The sequence below is a fragment of the Lucilia cuprina genome, chromosome 4 (genome assembly GCF_022045245.1).
Source record: "Lucilia cuprina isolate Lc7/37 chromosome 4, ASM2204524v1, whole genome shotgun sequence".
Lineage (NCBI taxonomy): Eukaryota > Metazoa > Arthropoda > Insecta > Diptera > Calliphoridae > Lucilia > Lucilia cuprina.
Window position 1 is genome coordinate 85,734,871 of NC_060952.1, and position 18,991 is coordinate 85,753,861.

An 18,991-nucleotide genomic window follows, 5' to 3' on the forward strand; every position below is an offset into this window, starting at 1 on the left:
GACTATAGACTAGACTATAGACTAGACTATAGACTAGACTATAGACTAGACTATAGACTAGACTATAGACTAGACTATAGACTAGCCTATAGCCTAGACTATAGACTACACTCTAGACAATAAACCAGACTATAGACTTGACTATGACTAGACTATAGACTAGACTATAGACTAGACTATAGACTGGACTATAGACTAGACTATAGACTAGACTATAAATTAGACTATAGACTAGACTAAACTTAAGACTAGACTTTAGTTTAGACTAAAGACTAGACTGTAGAATAGTATATAATCAAAGTATATGTTTCCAATTAAAAATTTTGAGTAAAAAACTTCGATAAGAGTCCCATAGTGCTGCACAGGAAGTACCTAAACCTACAATATCTCGAGAAAAAAGTAAAAACTTAAAAATTAAATCTAAAATTTAAGATGCTTTTCCCCCAAAGATTTCTTGTCAAAGATTTCACACCCAACTTGTACATGCAAAAAAAAAAAACATACAACGGACGTGTTTGTTTATATTTCTACTATATATTTTCTTGTTCTTCTCCGGTTGTTGGTGCTGATGTTGTTTACTAGGTTTTTATGAAGTTATTGTGTTTAACTCCTACAAGTATTAAGTTCTCGTAGAAAAATCTCATAGAAACACCAGTACACTTACTTACTGACAACACCAAATTGAGTATAACGATTACACCATAAGGGAAACGGATGTTGGAAGAAGAGAAAAAATAAATGCTGACCAAAAAAAAAAAACGGAAAAAATAGAATAACAAGCATGCTTAGACATGTACATTTTACTAAACTAATATACACAGGTGTTAGGAGTCTGTCTGGTTGATATGTGGTTTGTTTAAAAATTAAATTAGTTCTTTTTACTTTTATATTTTGCTTATTTTAACCAATCAGTGAAGTAAAACTTTTCATAATAAATAACAAAAAATTAAAATTTAAATTTTATAGAGCAAATATTTTTACAACTTTTTCAGCTTTTAGTAAAAAAATAAAGTTAGAAAAAATATTTTTTTCCACTTAATTTTACGGAGAATTAAATAATATTCTTGAGAGCCTTCCTACACTAATACCATTCAATATCATACAACTACTTGTGTAAATGATATTTGGAATATTGTTTTTGTTTATGATTTCAGTTCATTTTCCTATATTCATATCAATTCCAAGTTTTTTAGAGTAGTTTTAGCTTAAAATATATTTTTGCTGAAGTATTCATGTTGAAAACTAAATAAGAAATAAATATTTTTACGTTAACATTATCTACTCCTGTTGAAAGTTTAATAAATTTTCAAAATACAATTTATGTGCAATAGACAAAATAAAGATAAAAAAATTTCATAAAGAATCGTATTATAGTTGTATTTAGCATTATAATGAAAAGTACAACAGTAAATTTGTAGAAAATTATTGTACGAGATATTGTACTTGTATATGATGCTGCAAATACACGTTCATGTAAAGAGAAGCATCAGCAGCAACATCATTCATCTACATACTTCTAAAATTTTTAGCCAAATCATAAAGAGGAAAGAGGAAATAGAGCTTCGCTTTCAAATAGTTGTGTACGTGGTAATGTAATGTTGTTTGTAAATTCTATGGGGTATTCACGTGACAAAAAGGAAGTAGAGCAGAACTAGAACAGAACTAGAAAAGAACTAAAACAGAACTAGAACAGAACAAGAACAGAACTAGATCAAAAGTAAAACAGAACTAGATTAAAAGTAAAACAGAACTAGACCAAAACTAGAACAGAACTAAAACAGAACTAGATCAAAACTAGAACAGAACTAGATTAAAAGTAAAACAGAACTAGACGAAAACTAGAACAGAACTAAAACAGAACTAGATCAAAACTTGACAGAACTAGAACAGAACTAGAACAGAACTAGAACAAAACTAGAACAGAACTAGAACAGAACTAGAACAGAACTAGAACAGAACTAGAACAGAACTAGAACACAACTAGAACACAACTAGAACACAACTAGAACACAACTAGAACAGAACTAGAACAGAACTAGAACAGAACTAGAACAGAACTAGAACACAACTAGAAGAGAACTAGAACTAGAACACAACTAGAACAGAACTAGAACAGAACTAGAACAGAACTAAAACAGAACTAGAACATAACTAGAACAGAACTAGAACAGAACTAGAACAGAACTAGAACAGAACTAGAACAGAACTAGAACAGAACTAGAACAGAACTAGAACATAACTAGAACAGAACTAGAACAGAACTAGAACAGAACTAGAACAGAACTAGAACAGAACTAGAACAGAACTAGAACAGAACTAGAACAGAACTAGAACAGAACTAGAACAGAACTAGAACAGAACTAGAACAGAACTAGAACAGAACTAGAACAGAACTAGAACAGAACTAGAACACAACTAGAACACAACTAGAACAGAACTAGAACATAACTAGAACAGAAATAGAACACAACTAGAACACAACTAGAACAGAACTAGAACATAACTAGAACAGAACTAGAACAGAACTAGAACAGAACTAGAACAGAACTAGAACAGAACTAGAACAGAACTAGAACAGAACTAGAACAGAACTAGAAAAGAACTAGAATAGAACTAGAATAGAACTAGAACAGAATTAGAACAGAACTAGAACAGAACTAGAACAGAACTAGAACAGAACTAGAACAGAATTAGAACAGAACTAGAACAGAACTAGAACAGAACTAGAACAGAACTAGAACAGAACTAGAACAGAACTAGACTATAGACTAGACAACAGAGTTGAACAAGATCTGAAGCTTAACAAAAATAGTGCCGAAATATAACAAATCTTTTGATTTCGATTGAATACACTTATTATTTATAGAAAAATGTTATCCACATTTTTTAAATAATTTTATTTAAAGTTTATTTCTGGATAAATGCCAAACATTAACACAAAATATATATAGGTGTACTTTAAATAAGTAAATGTGTATAACAAAAGAATGTTTTCAAACTTTATCTTTAACGATAATTTTAACTTTATAAAAAAATGCCATAAATTCTTTTTCATAGAATTGCAGATAATAAAGTGAAATCGTGTAAATAGATAGTTATAATACTTTTTTTTAAGAAAAAAAGTAATATACGGAAGAAAAGAGTTTAAAAAAATAAACTAACAACTATTGACAATAAGCGATACTAAGTATATGAATAATAATTAAAAGAGCTTTTTTTAATAAACTTAAATTAAAATCCCTTTTTAAATTATGTTTATTTTATTAACAATTGGCATATTTTATATGTATATATTTTTTATTATTGTCTATAAATTAAATTGCAAAATCTTGTAAATTAAAAACGATTTTATAGCATTCGATATAATTATACAATTAATGGTCGCTCTGTTGTTTCCCTTTTGGTTGCAAGGAAAATGTTCTTCGATATCGAAGTGAATTACATGCTATTGGCTTTTCTTAACATTGCACTATTAACTAATTAAATAAATTAAAAATATTATTGAAGGACAGTGGAGGACAGTGGAATGAATATTGGAGGCTGTAAAAATATAAATAATTACTAGATTTTTTTGCAAATACAACGTTGTTTCATTACAGCAATGACATGATTCTGACAGCAAAAATGATTATTATAATAACACTATTGTCAACTTACAATTCTATAACTAAAACACAACTAGAACAGAATTAGAACATAACTGGAACAGAACTAGAAAAGCACTAGAACAGAACTAGAACAGAACTAGAACAGAACTAGAACAGAACTAGAACAGAACTAGAACAGAACTAGAACAGAACTAGAACAGAACTAGAACAGAACTAGAACAGAACTAGAACAGAACTAGAACAGAACTAGAACAGAACTAGAACAGAACTAGAACAGAACTAGAACAGAACTAGAACAGAACTAGAACAGAACTAGAACAGACCTAGAACAGAACTAGAACACAACTAGAACAGAACCACAACAGTACTAGAAGAGAACTAAAGCAGACTATAACTATAAACTAAACTATATTAAAAATTAAACTATAGACTAAACTATAGACAGCGCTAAAACTGGGCTATAGATTAGACTATAGACTAGACAATAGATTAGACTATAGACTAGCCATTCGGTTATAAGCGCCGCCTCATATCATAAATATGTTTCAATGGCTGGGATGTCTAGCAACGTTTCCATAGCCCTTGTTAACAATATTATAGACTAGATTATAGTCCTGTCTTGTCTAGAACTGAAACAGAATTACATTGGAACTGAAACAGAATTACATTGGAACTGAAACAGAATTACATTGGAACTGAAGCAGAATTACATTGAAACTTAAGAATTGTACTAAAATTTGTATATTTTTTATATTTTTCTTTTGCAGATGCACACAAATCTCCTTATATTGATTTGGCGCCGTAAAATATCTCTTTTACTACTTGCTTCTTCCTTAATACTTTGTGGTCTTTGGACTTGGGCCTATTTGGATACAAAGCAAAGTTTTTCACAAAACTATATTGTAAGTTCCGCTTTAAACTGGATGCAACTTTTTCCTCCAATGATAAATAAATTACTTTTAATACCTTTCCATAGAATTTACCCAGTGATACAGAAGATTCCACCCAAAGAGATTCCTACAAACATATTTATGTCTTACAAAAACTTATTTCGCAGGCTAATCGCATTTTAAGATTTCAACAAAATCAAGATACCAACAACAAAAAAGAAACCAATGTTCAGCATCATACCAACAGTTTAGCTAATTCGGGATTAACACGTTTCGTTAAACCTACCAAAAATCCAACGTCTATTGTTATTGAAGAAGCTTCAGCTCAAACGTTATCGTTGGTAGCGAGACGTAAGAAGTTACCTATAGTGGGAGAAAGTTATCTTTTCGAAGAGGAACGTTTAAGAATTTTGGAAAATCAACAGAAATCTAGAAACTCAGCCATGGATGATTTACAAAGTCAAATGGAAAATGATGCACAAATGTTGTCTTCAGCAGAGAAGCAGACTCAATATGAACATGAACTGCAGCGCATGGGTATACCCATTGTGGCTGGCATAGGTCCCGACGGAGCTAAGCCACCCAATGAACGTTTAGTGCATTTGGATTTAAAGGGAGCACCACCTAAGGTAGTAGAGTGATTAAAAAAAGTAGGAATTTGTTGTGAATGTTTTATTTGCAGCTTTCTTTTTTGAAAACTCTTTTGCCGGTTATAAAAACTTTGGGAGCCACTGGCCTATTAATTGAGTACGAAGATATGTTTCCATTTGAGGGAAATATCTCTTCACTTTCAGCCAGAAATGCATACAATCGTGAAGAACTTAAGGTGAGTTTTTTTATAAAATAAACTAAGATTTCTTATGGAAAATTTTGAAATCCTATTACAGGACTTTTTGGAAGCCTGTGCTGAGCACGGTTTCAACATAATACCTTTAGTACAAACTTTTGGTCATATGGAATACGCACTGAAACTACAAGAATTTGCCCATTTACGCGAATTGCCAGACAGTCCACAATCCATATGTCCCAGTCAAAAGCAATCAATGAATTTTATCGATGCTATGCTAACACAAGTTATCGACTTTCATTTGCAATTGCAACAACCGAACATCGAGAAGATTCCTTTGAAAATGTCACACATACATATTGGTTGTGATGAAGTTTATCGCATGGGTGAGTGCACACAGTGTAGACAAAAAACCAAAGGAGAGTTATTTCTCAATCATGTGACTACCATAGCCCATTTCATACGCATGAAATGGCCACAATTGAAAGTTATAATATGGGATGATATGTTAAGGGGCATGACCTTGAGTGAAATGCAACATTCGCAAATTGGCAATTATGTGGAACCCATGATTTGGGTCTATATCAATGATATCTATCGTTTTATACCGCCCATGTTGTGGGAGAGATATACACGGGTATTCCCTACAGCCTGGGCTGCTTCTGCATTTAAAGGTGCTTTCGGTGAAAGCTTAATGATACCACCTATACAAAGGCATTTGGAAAACAATATACGCTGGTTGGCAGTTATCGCCAAAGAAGGTGCCAGATTCTCTAAGGGTTTTCAGGGTTTAGCACTTACCGGCTGGCAACGTTATGATCATTTTGCCATTCTCTGTGAACTTCTACCCACTGGCATACCCAGTCTAATGGTCTCACTATCAACTGTTTCTCGGGGCTATTTCAATACCAATCCCAAGGAAAATGATTTACTAAAAGTATTACAATGTGTCTATCAATTGGATAAAAGACGCTCTGGTCACCCCTGGTTAGAGTTACAGCCAAACTCTCATCATAATCAATTATTTTCGACGTGTATATATTTGGGTCACCAATTTTATAAATTCTCTTTGAGGTTGTTTGACATGTTGACAGAAATCGAAGTGTATTTGCAACAGGTACAAGAGAAAAGTGCTTGGATGTCTGATTACAATGTACGACACAATTTTACATCAACAATAAGGGTGCATGAGCTGACACACAAGACGCCCATTTATATTAGTGAGTTACAGGGTATGGCCAGGCAGGCCAATGAATTGTTATACGAAATATATGATGAGGTAAGCAAAAATAATATAAAATGTATAAGGTGATTAGAATGCTGTTAAGGTTAGAACATAGAAATTAACAAAGAAATGTACTAAATTAATTTATAAATTAGCTAGAACTAGAACAGAACTAGAACTGAACTAAAACTGAACTAGAACTAAACTCGAACTGAACTAGAACTGAACTAGAACTGAACTAGAACTGAACTAGAACTGAACTAGAACTGAACTAGAACTGAACTAGAACTGAACTAGAACTGAACTAGAACTGAACTAGAACTGAACTAGAACTGAACTAGAACTGAACTAGAACTGAACTAGAACTGAACTAGAACTGAACTAGAACTGAACTAGAACTAAACTTGAACTGAACTAGAACTGAACTAGAACTGAACTAGTATTGAACTAGAACATTATCCAAAAACCAAACCTTATTATTCTATCTTTATTTTCCTTAACATTATTAAATGAAGAAACAAACTAATTAATTATTCTATTTCACTTCTTAAATTTTTTCCCTTTACAACAGTTTACTATAGCTGAATTTATCGAACAGTCAATTTATCCCACTATTGGTTCATTACAACGGCATTTAGCAAATGCTCAATTACTCTTGCAACCAAATACTTGGCCACAACGTCCTTTGCCAATAGCACAAGCTTTGCATAATTTAAATTTAATACCAAATAATCAACTACAGCAGCAGCAACAGCAACAGCACCATCACTACCAACAACAACAACAATATCAACAACAGCATCATCTACAATATCAACATCATCAACATCATGCAACAAATTGAAACACATTATATAAATATATATAGAAGTTCTTTGCATATGTCTTCCGCAAACCACACACATGCAGACAGAAACGTTAATAACCATGGTGTTTAATTAAATTTAGTCGAAAATGTTAACATTAAAGGAAATCATTATTATCATACATTTAGCAAAAAAAATATAAAGAAAAAATTCTACACATTTTTTTTATTATTTAGAGATGAAAAAGAAACTTAACTCAAAACATAAGCTTAAAGCTTTATTTTTTTAAAAAAATACCGAAATTATTCGAATAAATATCTATACATATAATGTTATTAATTAAACTAAAATATAAATATAAATAAAAAATTAAAATTAAACATTTAAAATGTTGCATATTAGTAGTTACATATTTAACATACATAAACAAAATATGTATTTTTTGCATACGATTTAAAAAAAATTTAATTATTATTACAAACAAGTTAACACATTCACTATTATAATTATTTTTTTAAAATACTTAAAAATTTCTTTTTTAATTCAAATATTGTAAATTATGAGAAATTAATAAATAAAGAAATAATTAAATAAACAAGATTTTAAACAAATTATTTTTTTAAACGATGTTAGATATCCAACTGATATGAAAATTAAAATGGACAGAATTGGAACTAGAATTGAACCTGAAATGAAGTTGAACTGCAAAAAAACTGAACAAGAATTGAACTTGAACTGATCTACAACTGAACAAGAACTGAACAAGAACTGAACAAGAACTGAACAAGAATTGAACTAGAACTGAACTAGAAATAAACTACAAATGAACTATAACTAGACTAGGACTGAACTAGAACTGAACCAGATCTGATGTAAAAATGAACTAGAACCAAATAAGAACTAAAATTGAACTAAATCAGAACTGATGAAAAGCTGAACTAGAATCAACTAGATTGGAACAAGAATAGAATTCCAGCTGAACTAAAACTGAACTAGTACTGAACTAGCACTGAACTAGAACTGAACTAGAAATGAACTAGAACTGAACTAGAACTGCACTAGAACTAAACTAGAGCCAAGCTAGAACATATCCAGAAATGAACTATAACGCCACAAGAACTGAACTAGAACAAAATAAACTAAACTAGGACTGAATAAGAATTGAACTAAATCGGAACATGAAATGAATTACAACTAAACAAACTCCAACTCTTAATTAGCTAATACTGAACTAAAACTGAACTAAAACTGAACTAGAACTAACTAGAACTGAACTAGAACTGAACTAGAACTGAACTAGAACTGAACTAGAACTGAACTAGAACTGAACTAGAACTGAACTAGAACTGAACTAGAACTGAACTAGAACTGAACTAGAACTGAACTAGAACTGAACTAGAACTGAACTAGAACTGAACTAGAACTGAACTAGAACTGAACTAGAACTGAACTAGAACTGAACTAGAACTGAACTAGAACTGAACTAGAACTGAACTAGAACTGAACTAGAACTGAACTAGAACTGAACTAGAACTGAACTAGAACTAAACTAGAACTAAACTAGAACTAAACTAAAACTGAACTAGAACTGAACTAAAAATGAACTAGAACTGAACTAGAACTGAACTAGAACTGAACCAGAACTGATCTAAAACTGAATTAGAACTGAACTAAAACTGAATTAGAACTGAACTAAAACTGAATTAGAACTGATCTAGAACTGAACAAGTACCGAACTAGAACTGAACTAGAACTTAACTAAAACTGAACTAGAACTGAACTAGAACTGAACTAGAACTGAACTAGAACTGAACTAGAACTGAACTAGAACTGAACTAGAACTGAACTAGAACTGAACTAGAACTGAACTAGAACTGAACTAGAACTGAACTAGAACTGAACTAGAACTGAACTAGAACTGAACTAGAACTGAACTAGAACTGAACTAGAACTGAGCTATAATTGAACTAGAACTGAACTTGAACTGAATTAGAACTGTACTAAAAATGAACTACAACTGAACTAGAACTGAAAAAGTACCGAACTAGAACTGAACTAAAAATAAACTCGATTTAAATTAGAACTGAACAAGAATTGATTTCAAATTCTGACATTCTAATGCGATCGAAACCTCGATAGAATTTAAAAAAAAATTATTACAAGTTCAAGAGTATTAAAGAATTTAACATCTAATCTGAATAGAACTAAAACTCTTCCGAAATTGAATAAAAGCCTTTTCAAATATAGCAAATAAAAGACTCCGCTAATAACGAATAACAACCACCTAAAGTGTTGCCAATAATGTAGGAATACTACCAGTATACAATTATAAGTTGGCAACGTTATTTAAATCCTTTAAAGAAAAGAGAGTGAGAGGTTACAGAGAGATACAAATGTTAACGATATGAGAGGGTGAAAGTTCATTAAATATAAACAAATAAAAAGCCGGCTACAGGATTTTCGAGAATGTACACGCAAAAAAAGAAACAAATTTTTGACAGAAACTTAAAAAAAAGGACGAACATCTGATACATACTATTTGACATTTGGCAACCAACGCAAAAAGGAAAATCAATTAAATAACTTAGAACAGCTTTCAAACAAGGGGTGTGTGAGCAGTAAAGGCGAAAAATAAGTATTAAGGAATACAAAAGATTTAAGAAAAACTTTTTTTTAGAAAAGTATATAAAAGAAAAATAACTTTGATAATAAAGTTGCAATAAAGTAAATGATACGAAATTTTGTGGAAAAATAAAAATTATATAAAAATAAACTAACTTAGTGCAAATTATTTTCTACAACTGCTACAAAAAGTTCCAAATTCTTTATTAAAACCCTATTTGCTATGGGCATTAACGAAACACCTCAAATGGCAGTTTCCGTATGCAATAATAGTTCCAAACTAACATTGGCTTTATTTAGTGAGATTTTTCAATGTATTGAACCTGAAGTACAAATCGATTCATTTAAAGTAAGTATATTTTACTTACACTGCGCTTGTACTTTTGATGTCATGATTTAAAGTTTTTTTTTTTGTGTATATTTTTGCCTTCCCTTTAGGAAGAACAAGGATCCGGTCGTGGTGATAATTATACAGCCACCTTATATCGTATACATTTGACCGGACAACGAAAATGTTTGGACGATGGTAAAAAACAAAAATGGGAAAAGAATTTAATCTGTAAACGTTTACCCGAAAATGTACAATTAAGAGAAGCCTATAAAAGTGATAAACTATTTAGGTAAGAACGGTTCAAATAAATGTATAAAACGAATGATAACGATGAAAATCCCTAAACCTGGTCCTTTTTCAGAAACGAAGTAGAATTTTATACCGCCATTATGCCAGAATTATTAAAATTTCAAGCCACCAAAACTGATGAAGTATTTAAAGCAATACCCAAATGTTTTTATGCACGACCTGATCTTTTAATAATGGGTAAGCTGAAGTCTTAAACTAAAATACACATTTCCTTCTCTGTAACTACAACAATGATTTACAATCATTTCAGAGGATCTACGAATTCGAGGTTTTGAAATGCCCGATCGTAAACAAGGTTTAACGGTGGATGAAACGCATATGGTATTGAAACAAGTAGCACAATTTCATGCTTTAAGTTTATCCTATAAATTTGAAAATCCTAAAGAAATGGAAAAATTAAGAAAAACTACTGAGGAGGCTTTATTTAGCAATGATAATGCTAATTGGTATAAAAATTACTATGAGACCCTAACAAAGAATGCCATTAAAATGGTGAGTGAGTGGCGATAGAAGCAATAGACAATTTTCTAATAATTTAAACTCTTTCCAAGGTTTCTGATGTCTTGCCCGAAGATTCCAAATATTTGCAACTTTTTAAAGAATTTGCCGAAACTTCTACATTTTTCTCACGTATGGTACGTTTAGTTAGTGAAGAGTCGAATTTGACGGCCTTTTGTCATGGTGACTGTTGGGCAAATAACTTTTTATATCGTTATGAAAAGATGCCCAATGGCGAGAAGAAAGTTTTGGAGGTAAGTTTTGTATATAAGTATATATGAAAAATCTTTACAGTGAATCAATTAAGTTTTTTGCCTACCATAAGATAAATCTGTCTATCTATCTATCTATCTATCTATCTATCTATCTATCTATCTATCTATCTATCTATCCATCTATCTATCTATCTATCTATCTATCTATCTATCTATCTATCTATCTATCTATCTATCTATCTATCTATCTATCTATCTATCTATCTATCTATCTATCTATCTATCTATCTATCTATCTATCTATCAATCTATAGATAATATTATAATAGAATTCGTGAGGGCCATCAAGACTAGTATAGGGGCTAGGTGAAATAATAGACCAATGTAAACCATTTTTAACAGGCTTCGTCTACGGTATCATTGAAGATTATGTCCCAAATTTCATCTAATTATCTGCAAAATTGCGACCTGTAGTTTGATGGGAAAAATAATGAACCGATGTTAACCATTTTCTATAGACTTCGTCATGGGAAGATCATATACCAAATTTCATTAAATTATCTTCAAAATTGCGACCTGTAGTTTGATTACAAGGTTTACATTGACGGACACAAGGATGGACAGACAAACGAACATAGGTACATCGAGTCAGAACATGATTCTGAGCCGATATATGGTATACTTTAAGGTGGGTATAGGACCAATATTATTGTGCGTTACAAACATCAGGACAAACCCAATATACCCTCCCCACTAAAGTGGTGTAGGGTATAATTAACAAAAAACCTACATAAGCAAAATACTTCATTGACTTAAAAATACACAAAAATACACATTTTATCAAAAATTGCGTTAATTAATAACACGATTTTACTTTTTATAATAGAAAATTATAATTAAAGATATTCTTTAAAATATAAAATAATTAAATTGCTTAAATTTTCTTAAAATAATTTTTTAGCTAAAGCTTTTTTCCTAAAATTTGGAAAAGTTTCCATAGGCAAATTAATTAATTAATTCACTGTATATATTAAAAATATTTATAATTAATGTAAAATGTATGTTTTTTCTCTGTAGGTCTGTTTAGTGGATTTCCAATTGATACGTTATAGTTCCATAGCCTTAGATGTGGCAAACTTATTATTCTGTTGTACTAGTAAATCTATGCGAGATGTACATTTGGAAGATTTTATTAAACTCTATACAAGGGAATTATTTAAATGGTTGGTAACATTATGTAAACGTATACCAGATTTTTGCAATAACGCCGAAAAGTTAGAACAAACGTAAGTTCATGATAAAATTAAACAACGAATTGTTTTCGAATTCTTTTAATCTTTTAATTTTAGTTTTCGACAAGAACTAAAAACCTATGGACGTTTTGCTTTGGGTTTATCCTTAGATATTATACCCATTAGTACATGTTCTTCGGAGGATGCACCCGATATGTATGATCATCATTATGATGATGATGATGATACTACATTAAAATGTGAATATGGTGCTCCTGAATTGAATTTTCCGCCCAACGATTTGTGTCGCCAAAAAATGTCCGAAATTCTTATAGATATGGTTGATAATGGTATGCTCTAAACTAAATATTAAGAAATTGTATTGTGCTCTCACTCTCTCTGTTTTTATAAATGTTAAAATTAAATGGGGAAAAAATGGAATTTGTAAGAGATAAAACAAGTATTTGAAATTTCTTAAAAAAACTTATAAATCCTTAGACAAAAATAGTATTAAATTAGCAAAAATCGTTAAAGATTATTCATAACAATTTATCAAAGGTTTATTGAACAAATTTTGTATGAAAAATTGTTTTGTAAAACTGTGATAAATTGTTATAAATAAAACCCTTAAACAAAAATAAATAAAATTGTATTTACTAAGTATTATTAAAAAACAAACTATTTAAACTAAAATTTAAGATTTTTCTTATTGTTTAAAAAAGAAATTTAACAAAATAGATTATTCGTTGATAACTCTTGGATCTAAACATGGTTTTATATAAGAGCAAATACATTTTCTTAATATATATCCTAACGATATGGTAAGTGTCCTAAGAAATAAAAGCTAATAATATCTAATTTGAATTAAACAAAACTAAAACAGTTGCTCAAAATAACACGTGGAGGCCAAAAATTTAACTTTAAAATATAAAAAATATTCGTAAACGGTAAATGTACATAATTAAGGTTAATATATTTCTCTTGAAACTTTTCCAACTATTAATCGAATCGGGTCATAAGAAAAACAATAAATTTTATTTATATGCAAGATCTTAACAAACACAGCTTCCTCAAATAGGAAACAATAAATTTCATTAATATTTTTAGTACCATTTATACAGTGAATCAATCAAGTAATTTGGTATGTAAAATTTTCTGGAATTCTAAAAATGCAAAATAATTTATTGTCCTGCAAATTCTGATGAAAAGTAATAAAATGCAACAACAAATGTACCAACATTTTTATATAAATCCTGTCTGTTTTGTAAACCGAATCCGAGTAAATTTCTCGTTTAAAAACGAATTCTTATATTTTTTTTTTCGTTTTCAAACCAAGTACACCAATCTAGTGGAAAGTAGTTAGTTAATTTGAAAGGAGGATGTACATATATACATCAAATCCGAAGAAATACACCTAGACCTCTATCGGGCCTGTTGTGTGCTCCTTAGCCAGTCGATTTACAGAACAGACATGAATATTTTTCACGGTTTTTCCATTTTTAATTAGAAAACATAAATTTAGTTTTTATCTGTCTAATCGAAGTTTATTTATGAACAAAAAACTAAATTCTCTTAAAAAAAAGAGAGGCAAAAAACTTAGTTGATTCACTGTATGTTTAAATTTTTAAATTAAGATTTTTTTCTTTTTATTTCATTCTACCCGCAATTTGTTTAGCTTTTCAAATTGCTAGAAGAAATGTTAGATATTCAAACTGAAATTGTAAAGTGAAAGTACTAGAAGAATGAAAATCATAGTAATTAATAAAAAATTTCAATAAAACATTGAAATATTTGAGAACTTTTAGTAACGGTTACTCATGTGACACATTTCGCCACATAATAATAGTATTTTTATTATATTACAATAGAAATTCGTTCTTCTATAAATGTTAGAAAAAAGCAAGTAAAATATAAATTACAATTTAAATATCTTTATGCAGACAATAAATTTGTAATTTATATAGCCAAAATATATAAAAAAATAATAAACTATTAATAAAAAAATAAACATAAATACCTTATAAGAGTTTTATTTTCATTTCATAACTGTAACTAATAATCGGCCTTTGCTGTCCAGGAAGATTTGGTGGCAGGCATTTCCTTATCACAGTTATTGCGTAAAAATCTTAGACCAGCTTCTATAGATTTTTCCAGTTCATAAGATGTTTTGGGTTTTTTATTGTGTGAGGGTAAGGGGAAATCTTCCAGATTTGAGGGTGGAGGTATACATACACCCGTTTTGGAGGTGCTTGGGCTGTCTTCTTCTAGTGTTTGTGTTGTTTCAGCATAACTACGTCTTTTAAATGTTTTAGATTTCTTTGAACTTTGATATTTAGAAAAACCACTATCAATTTCTGGAGGTGGTACATTATTGTAGTTTGTGTTTGGATATAGGTTTGATGATGAACTCTTGAAATTTGTACGTTTTAAAGGTTTATCCTGTGTTGTATTTGTGGCTGTTGGTGGTGGTGCAAATTCATTTATACGTTCATTACGTTTATATTCATTCCATTGTTCTTGGGTCATTGGTTCTTTTTCGGGCTTATATTGCCAATCTTCTTCTGTCTCCTGTGTATTGTTGGCATTTTGTAGCGCTACTCCTTCTTTTTCTTTGTCCCAAGGTCTTATATGATTCTGACGTTCTCTTTCGCGTTCCTCTTCTTCTTTAAGTTTTTTCCTTTCAAGTTTTTCAGCTTTCTTGCGTGCTTTACGTTCTTCTTTGGTTTCTGCGGGCTTATCTTCTGAATTTTCTTTCTTTTCATTTACTTCGACCTTTTCCAACGGTGGCAAACCTAATCTGGCTCTTTGCCTATTTTTAGCTGCCAACACTCTTTCCGCTATTATTTTCTCCCTTTGCTCTTTTAAGGCTTCCCGACGTTTTTGTTCTTCTAACGTTTGTTGTCTTGCCTTTTCCAATTCTTTTTGCTGTTTCTTACGTTCTTCCTCATCGGTGGAGAATGCATAATAGCCTACACCATGCTGCCGTGCTTCATCGAAAAACACATCTTGATAATGTACATCGGTTTTTTCCAAATTTTCCTGTTCTTTGCGTTCCCAATTGACTTTTTGCTCCTCAAGTTTTGACATCGTGGAAAGGCCATCATTAAAAACTGAGGGTGGTGGTAGTGGTCCTATCATGTCGTCATCATCATTATCTTCCTTTTCCACCTGCAGTGATTTATTACCTACGGTATCTATCATCCAATTAGCTTTGGTTTGATCCAATCTTTCTGGCATACTGGCAGCCAATTGTTCATCTTTTCTTTTGGCTTCCGCCAAATCACGTTTTAAACAGGTACGAGTTCTGCCCAAACAATCAGTATATTCTACCCATTCATCGTCGGTATCATGATCACTATCGCTGCTATCATCACTGCAGCTATATGGTGTGTCTAAACTTGTTGAAACTTTCTGTGTTGCATCCTCTTGTTTCTTTTTATTAAACATTACTAGACAATTATCATCGGAATTTAATTTTCCACCAGATTTCTGCATGCGTTCATAAAATTTAGCTTTTGCTTCTAAAACTTTTTGAGATTTTTCCAGCAATACCGAATCCTCATGCTCATAAACGGTGGCTTCCTTGTGATTTTCTATTTCTTTAACACGTTTCTTTTTGTCATTTTTCTTTGAGGAGGTATTGTCATCATAATCATTTGCTAATTCGTTTTTTTGTTTATGGGAGGTGTATTCCTCCTGTTTTTTACTGCTGGACGTTGCAGTTTGGGCCACTTTTGCTTTGTTCACTTCGGCCTGTTTGCGCAACAGTTCTGCTTTTAAACTAAGCAGCGAGGAAAGATTTACATTTATAACTTTATTGGGATCATTCATTTTTATTTTTTATAATAAATTATTCGTTTTTTATCTTTTAGAGAAAATTAAACGTTTGCCACCAAAAAAACACGGAAAACAAAACAAATTTTATTTTTTCCCCTCAAAACAGCTGTTTCATACTAGTGATGGTACATTGGCGATAATTTTAAAACTAAGTTAATGATATATATAAAGAAAACTAAAATTTCCATAAAACAAGTATCAAGAGGTGTCTTTATTGAATTTTCTGAAAAGAACTCTCGATAACTTCACCTTTCTATAGAAGAGTTTTTCGATAACTTGAATTTTCTATAAAATTTTTTGGATAATTTGAATTTTCTAAGAATATTTTTCGATAACTTGATTATATTTTTCAAAATTTTTCGATAACTTGAATTTTCAATATAAAATTTGTCGATAACTTGAATTTTCTATAGAACATATGTCGATAATTTGAATAGTCTAGACAACATTTTTCGATAACTTGAATTTTCTATAGAAAATTTTTCGGCAAATTAAACAATCTATACAAAATCTATACAAAACTTTCAATAACTCAAATTTTCTATAGAACATTTTGCGATAACTTTAAATTTCTATAGAAAATTTCTATAGGAAATTTTTCAATAACTTGAAATTTCTATAGAAAATTTTTTAATAACTGGAATTTTCCGATAACTTGCATTTTCTATATAGAATTTTTCGATAACTTGAATATTCGATGGAAAATTTTTCGATAACTTAAATTTTTTATAAAAAATTTTTCGTCTTGAATTTTCTATAGAAAATTTTTCGATAACTGAAAATTTTTCAATAATATGAATTTTTATAGATAATTTTCGATAACATGGATTTTCTACAGAAAATTTTCGATAACTTGAAATTTTCGTAGGAAATTTTTTGACAACTTGATTTTCAATACAAAATGTTTCGATAACTTGAATTTTCTATAAAAAATTTTTCAATAACTTGAATTTTCATTAAAATTTAGCAATAACTTGAATTTTCATAAAAAAATTTTGTGATAACTTTAATTTTCATAGAAAATTTCGCGATAACTTGACTTTTCTATAGAAAAATTTTCGATAACTTGAATTTTTTATTCAAAATTTTTCGATAACTCATTTTTTATATAAAATTATTTAATAACATGAATTTTCCATATATTTTTTCAATAAATACATTTTTTTAGAAAATTTTCGATAAAATTAATTTTTTTAAAGAAAAGTTCGATAACAAGAATTTATGATAGAAAATTTACAAGTAATATGTATAAAGTTTCTAATTATCGATATAAATTTAAGTTTCTATAGAAAAGTCGACTTTTTTCAAATACCAAAAACTCGACTTTTTCTTTCAGCTATACAACTCTGCACCGTTTGTTATCTTTTTTTTTCTCTGATTTGCCAATTTCTTTGACAGCTGACATTTCTTGTTTTTTGTGTAGCATTTGGAGAATAAATTTTGTTCTGATTAAAAGGGATGGTATTTTTTTATAATTAATACTTATTTTTTATACATATTATTAAAAAAACTACAAAAACAAAATATCATACACCCTAAAAAGCCATAATTACAAAAAAAGTGAAAATAACATAAAAACGTAAACGAAATTAACAGAAAAAACAACAAAGAACATAAGGAACAAAAATCAATATTTTATAAAATCAAAAGGAAAAAAAACAAAAAAAAAATCACTAAATACTATAGAAAATTAAAAGAAAAAACACAAAGAAAACATTAAAAGATTAGTTTGTTTGGTGAATAATAAATATTATTATTTAATTTACAAGGCCATTGCAAAAAAAAAGCGTTCATAAACACCAAAAAAAAGTGCAAAAATGTCTACAGCGGAAGCACCTCTGGTGCAATTGGAAGATGTTGATCTTATGAACCACTATAGTGATGATGATACAACAGAAAAATCAACATCAAACAAGCAACAATTAACCACCGAAGTTGAGGTAAGACAAAAAGATAAGAACACATTTTCAATGTAGATTTTCGTTGGCATTCTAATAAAAAATATGAATATTTTGATGATAGGGAAGTAGTTAGTATGTTGGGATAAACATTGTCAGTGTTTTTTTTTTCAATGCTTTAAACTTTAAAATATGATAACAAGGTGAAAGAGAATTTTTCTTACAACTTGAACTTTGAGCAGTAATGGCGAAGTTAAAAATCTTTGTTGTTTTTTATATTATTATGATGAAGTGATTAGTTTGAGCAGTTCTTATGGTTTCATAAAATTTATCGATAACATGTATTTTTAGTAATACATAATTTCAATGTTATCTATATAAATTTATGCAAAACATGAATTTTGTGAAAAAAATTTATCTCTAACATGAAGTTTTAAAAGAAAATTTATCGATAACATAAGTTTTAATAGAATATTTATCGGATTGATATGAAAACCATAAAAAATTTTAATATTTTTTTAAATTTCATTCAAAAAATTATCCATAACAATAACTTTAGCTTGAGAAAATATTCGATAACTTGAAAATTAAAAGTTATCGATTTCGTAAATTTTTATAGATAACTAAAATAAACAAAAAAAAATCATTTTTATTTTTTATTAAGAAATTTTCGATAATTTGTTTATAGAAAATTTTTCAATTGCTTTAATTTTCTATAGAAAAATGATCGATT

The 18,991-nt window shown here is 29.7% G+C and overlaps 3 protein-coding genes across 4 annotated transcripts in view; 2 read left to right on the forward strand and 1 right to left on the reverse strand.

The window, feature by feature from the left end:
- Nucleotides 1-7,809, forward strand: part of LOC111678241 (hexosaminidase D) — a 39,054-nt gene extending 31,245 nt beyond the window's left edge. The window contains exons 2-6 of one of the 2 annotated variants that reach the window (XM_046949803.1): nucleotides 4,376-4,510; nucleotides 4,585-5,127; nucleotides 5,181-5,324; nucleotides 5,386-6,564; nucleotides 7,082-7,809. In XM_046949803.1, the coding sequence (XP_046805759.1) occupies nucleotides 4,376-4,510; nucleotides 4,585-5,127; nucleotides 5,181-5,324; nucleotides 5,386-6,564; nucleotides 7,082-7,354 (2,274 nt within the window). In that variant the 3' untranslated portion in view covers nucleotides 7,355-7,809. The remainder of the gene's footprint in view (nucleotides 1-4,375; nucleotides 4,511-4,584; nucleotides 5,128-5,180; nucleotides 5,325-5,385; nucleotides 6,565-7,081) is intronic. The other variant, XM_046949804.1, reaches the window with a different exon arrangement.
- Nucleotides 7,810-9,864: 2,055 nt separating this feature from the next.
- On the forward strand, nucleotides 9,865-14,168 carry LOC111678245. The gene is made up of 7 exons (XM_046949475.1): nucleotides 9,865-10,287; nucleotides 10,377-10,558; nucleotides 10,631-10,755; nucleotides 10,829-11,070; nucleotides 11,130-11,330; nucleotides 12,369-12,577; nucleotides 12,641-14,168. The coding sequence occupies exons 1-7, from the start codon at nucleotides 10,162-10,164 to the stop codon at nucleotides 12,882-12,884; spliced, it is 1,329 nt and encodes a 442-aa protein (XP_046805431.1). The 5' UTR covers nucleotides 9,865-10,161; the 3' UTR covers nucleotides 12,885-14,168.
- Nucleotides 14,169-14,313: 145 nt separating this feature from the next.
- Nucleotides 14,314-16,441, reverse strand: LOC111678242 (coiled-coil domain-containing protein 174). The gene has a single exon (XM_023439528.2). It carries the CDS (start codon nucleotides 16,352-16,354, stop codon nucleotides 14,576-14,578), a length of 1,779 nt encoding a protein of 592 aa, XP_023295296.2. The 5' UTR covers nucleotides 16,355-16,441; the 3' UTR covers nucleotides 14,314-14,575.
- Between the last annotated feature and the right edge of the window lie 2,550 nt (nucleotides 16,442-18,991).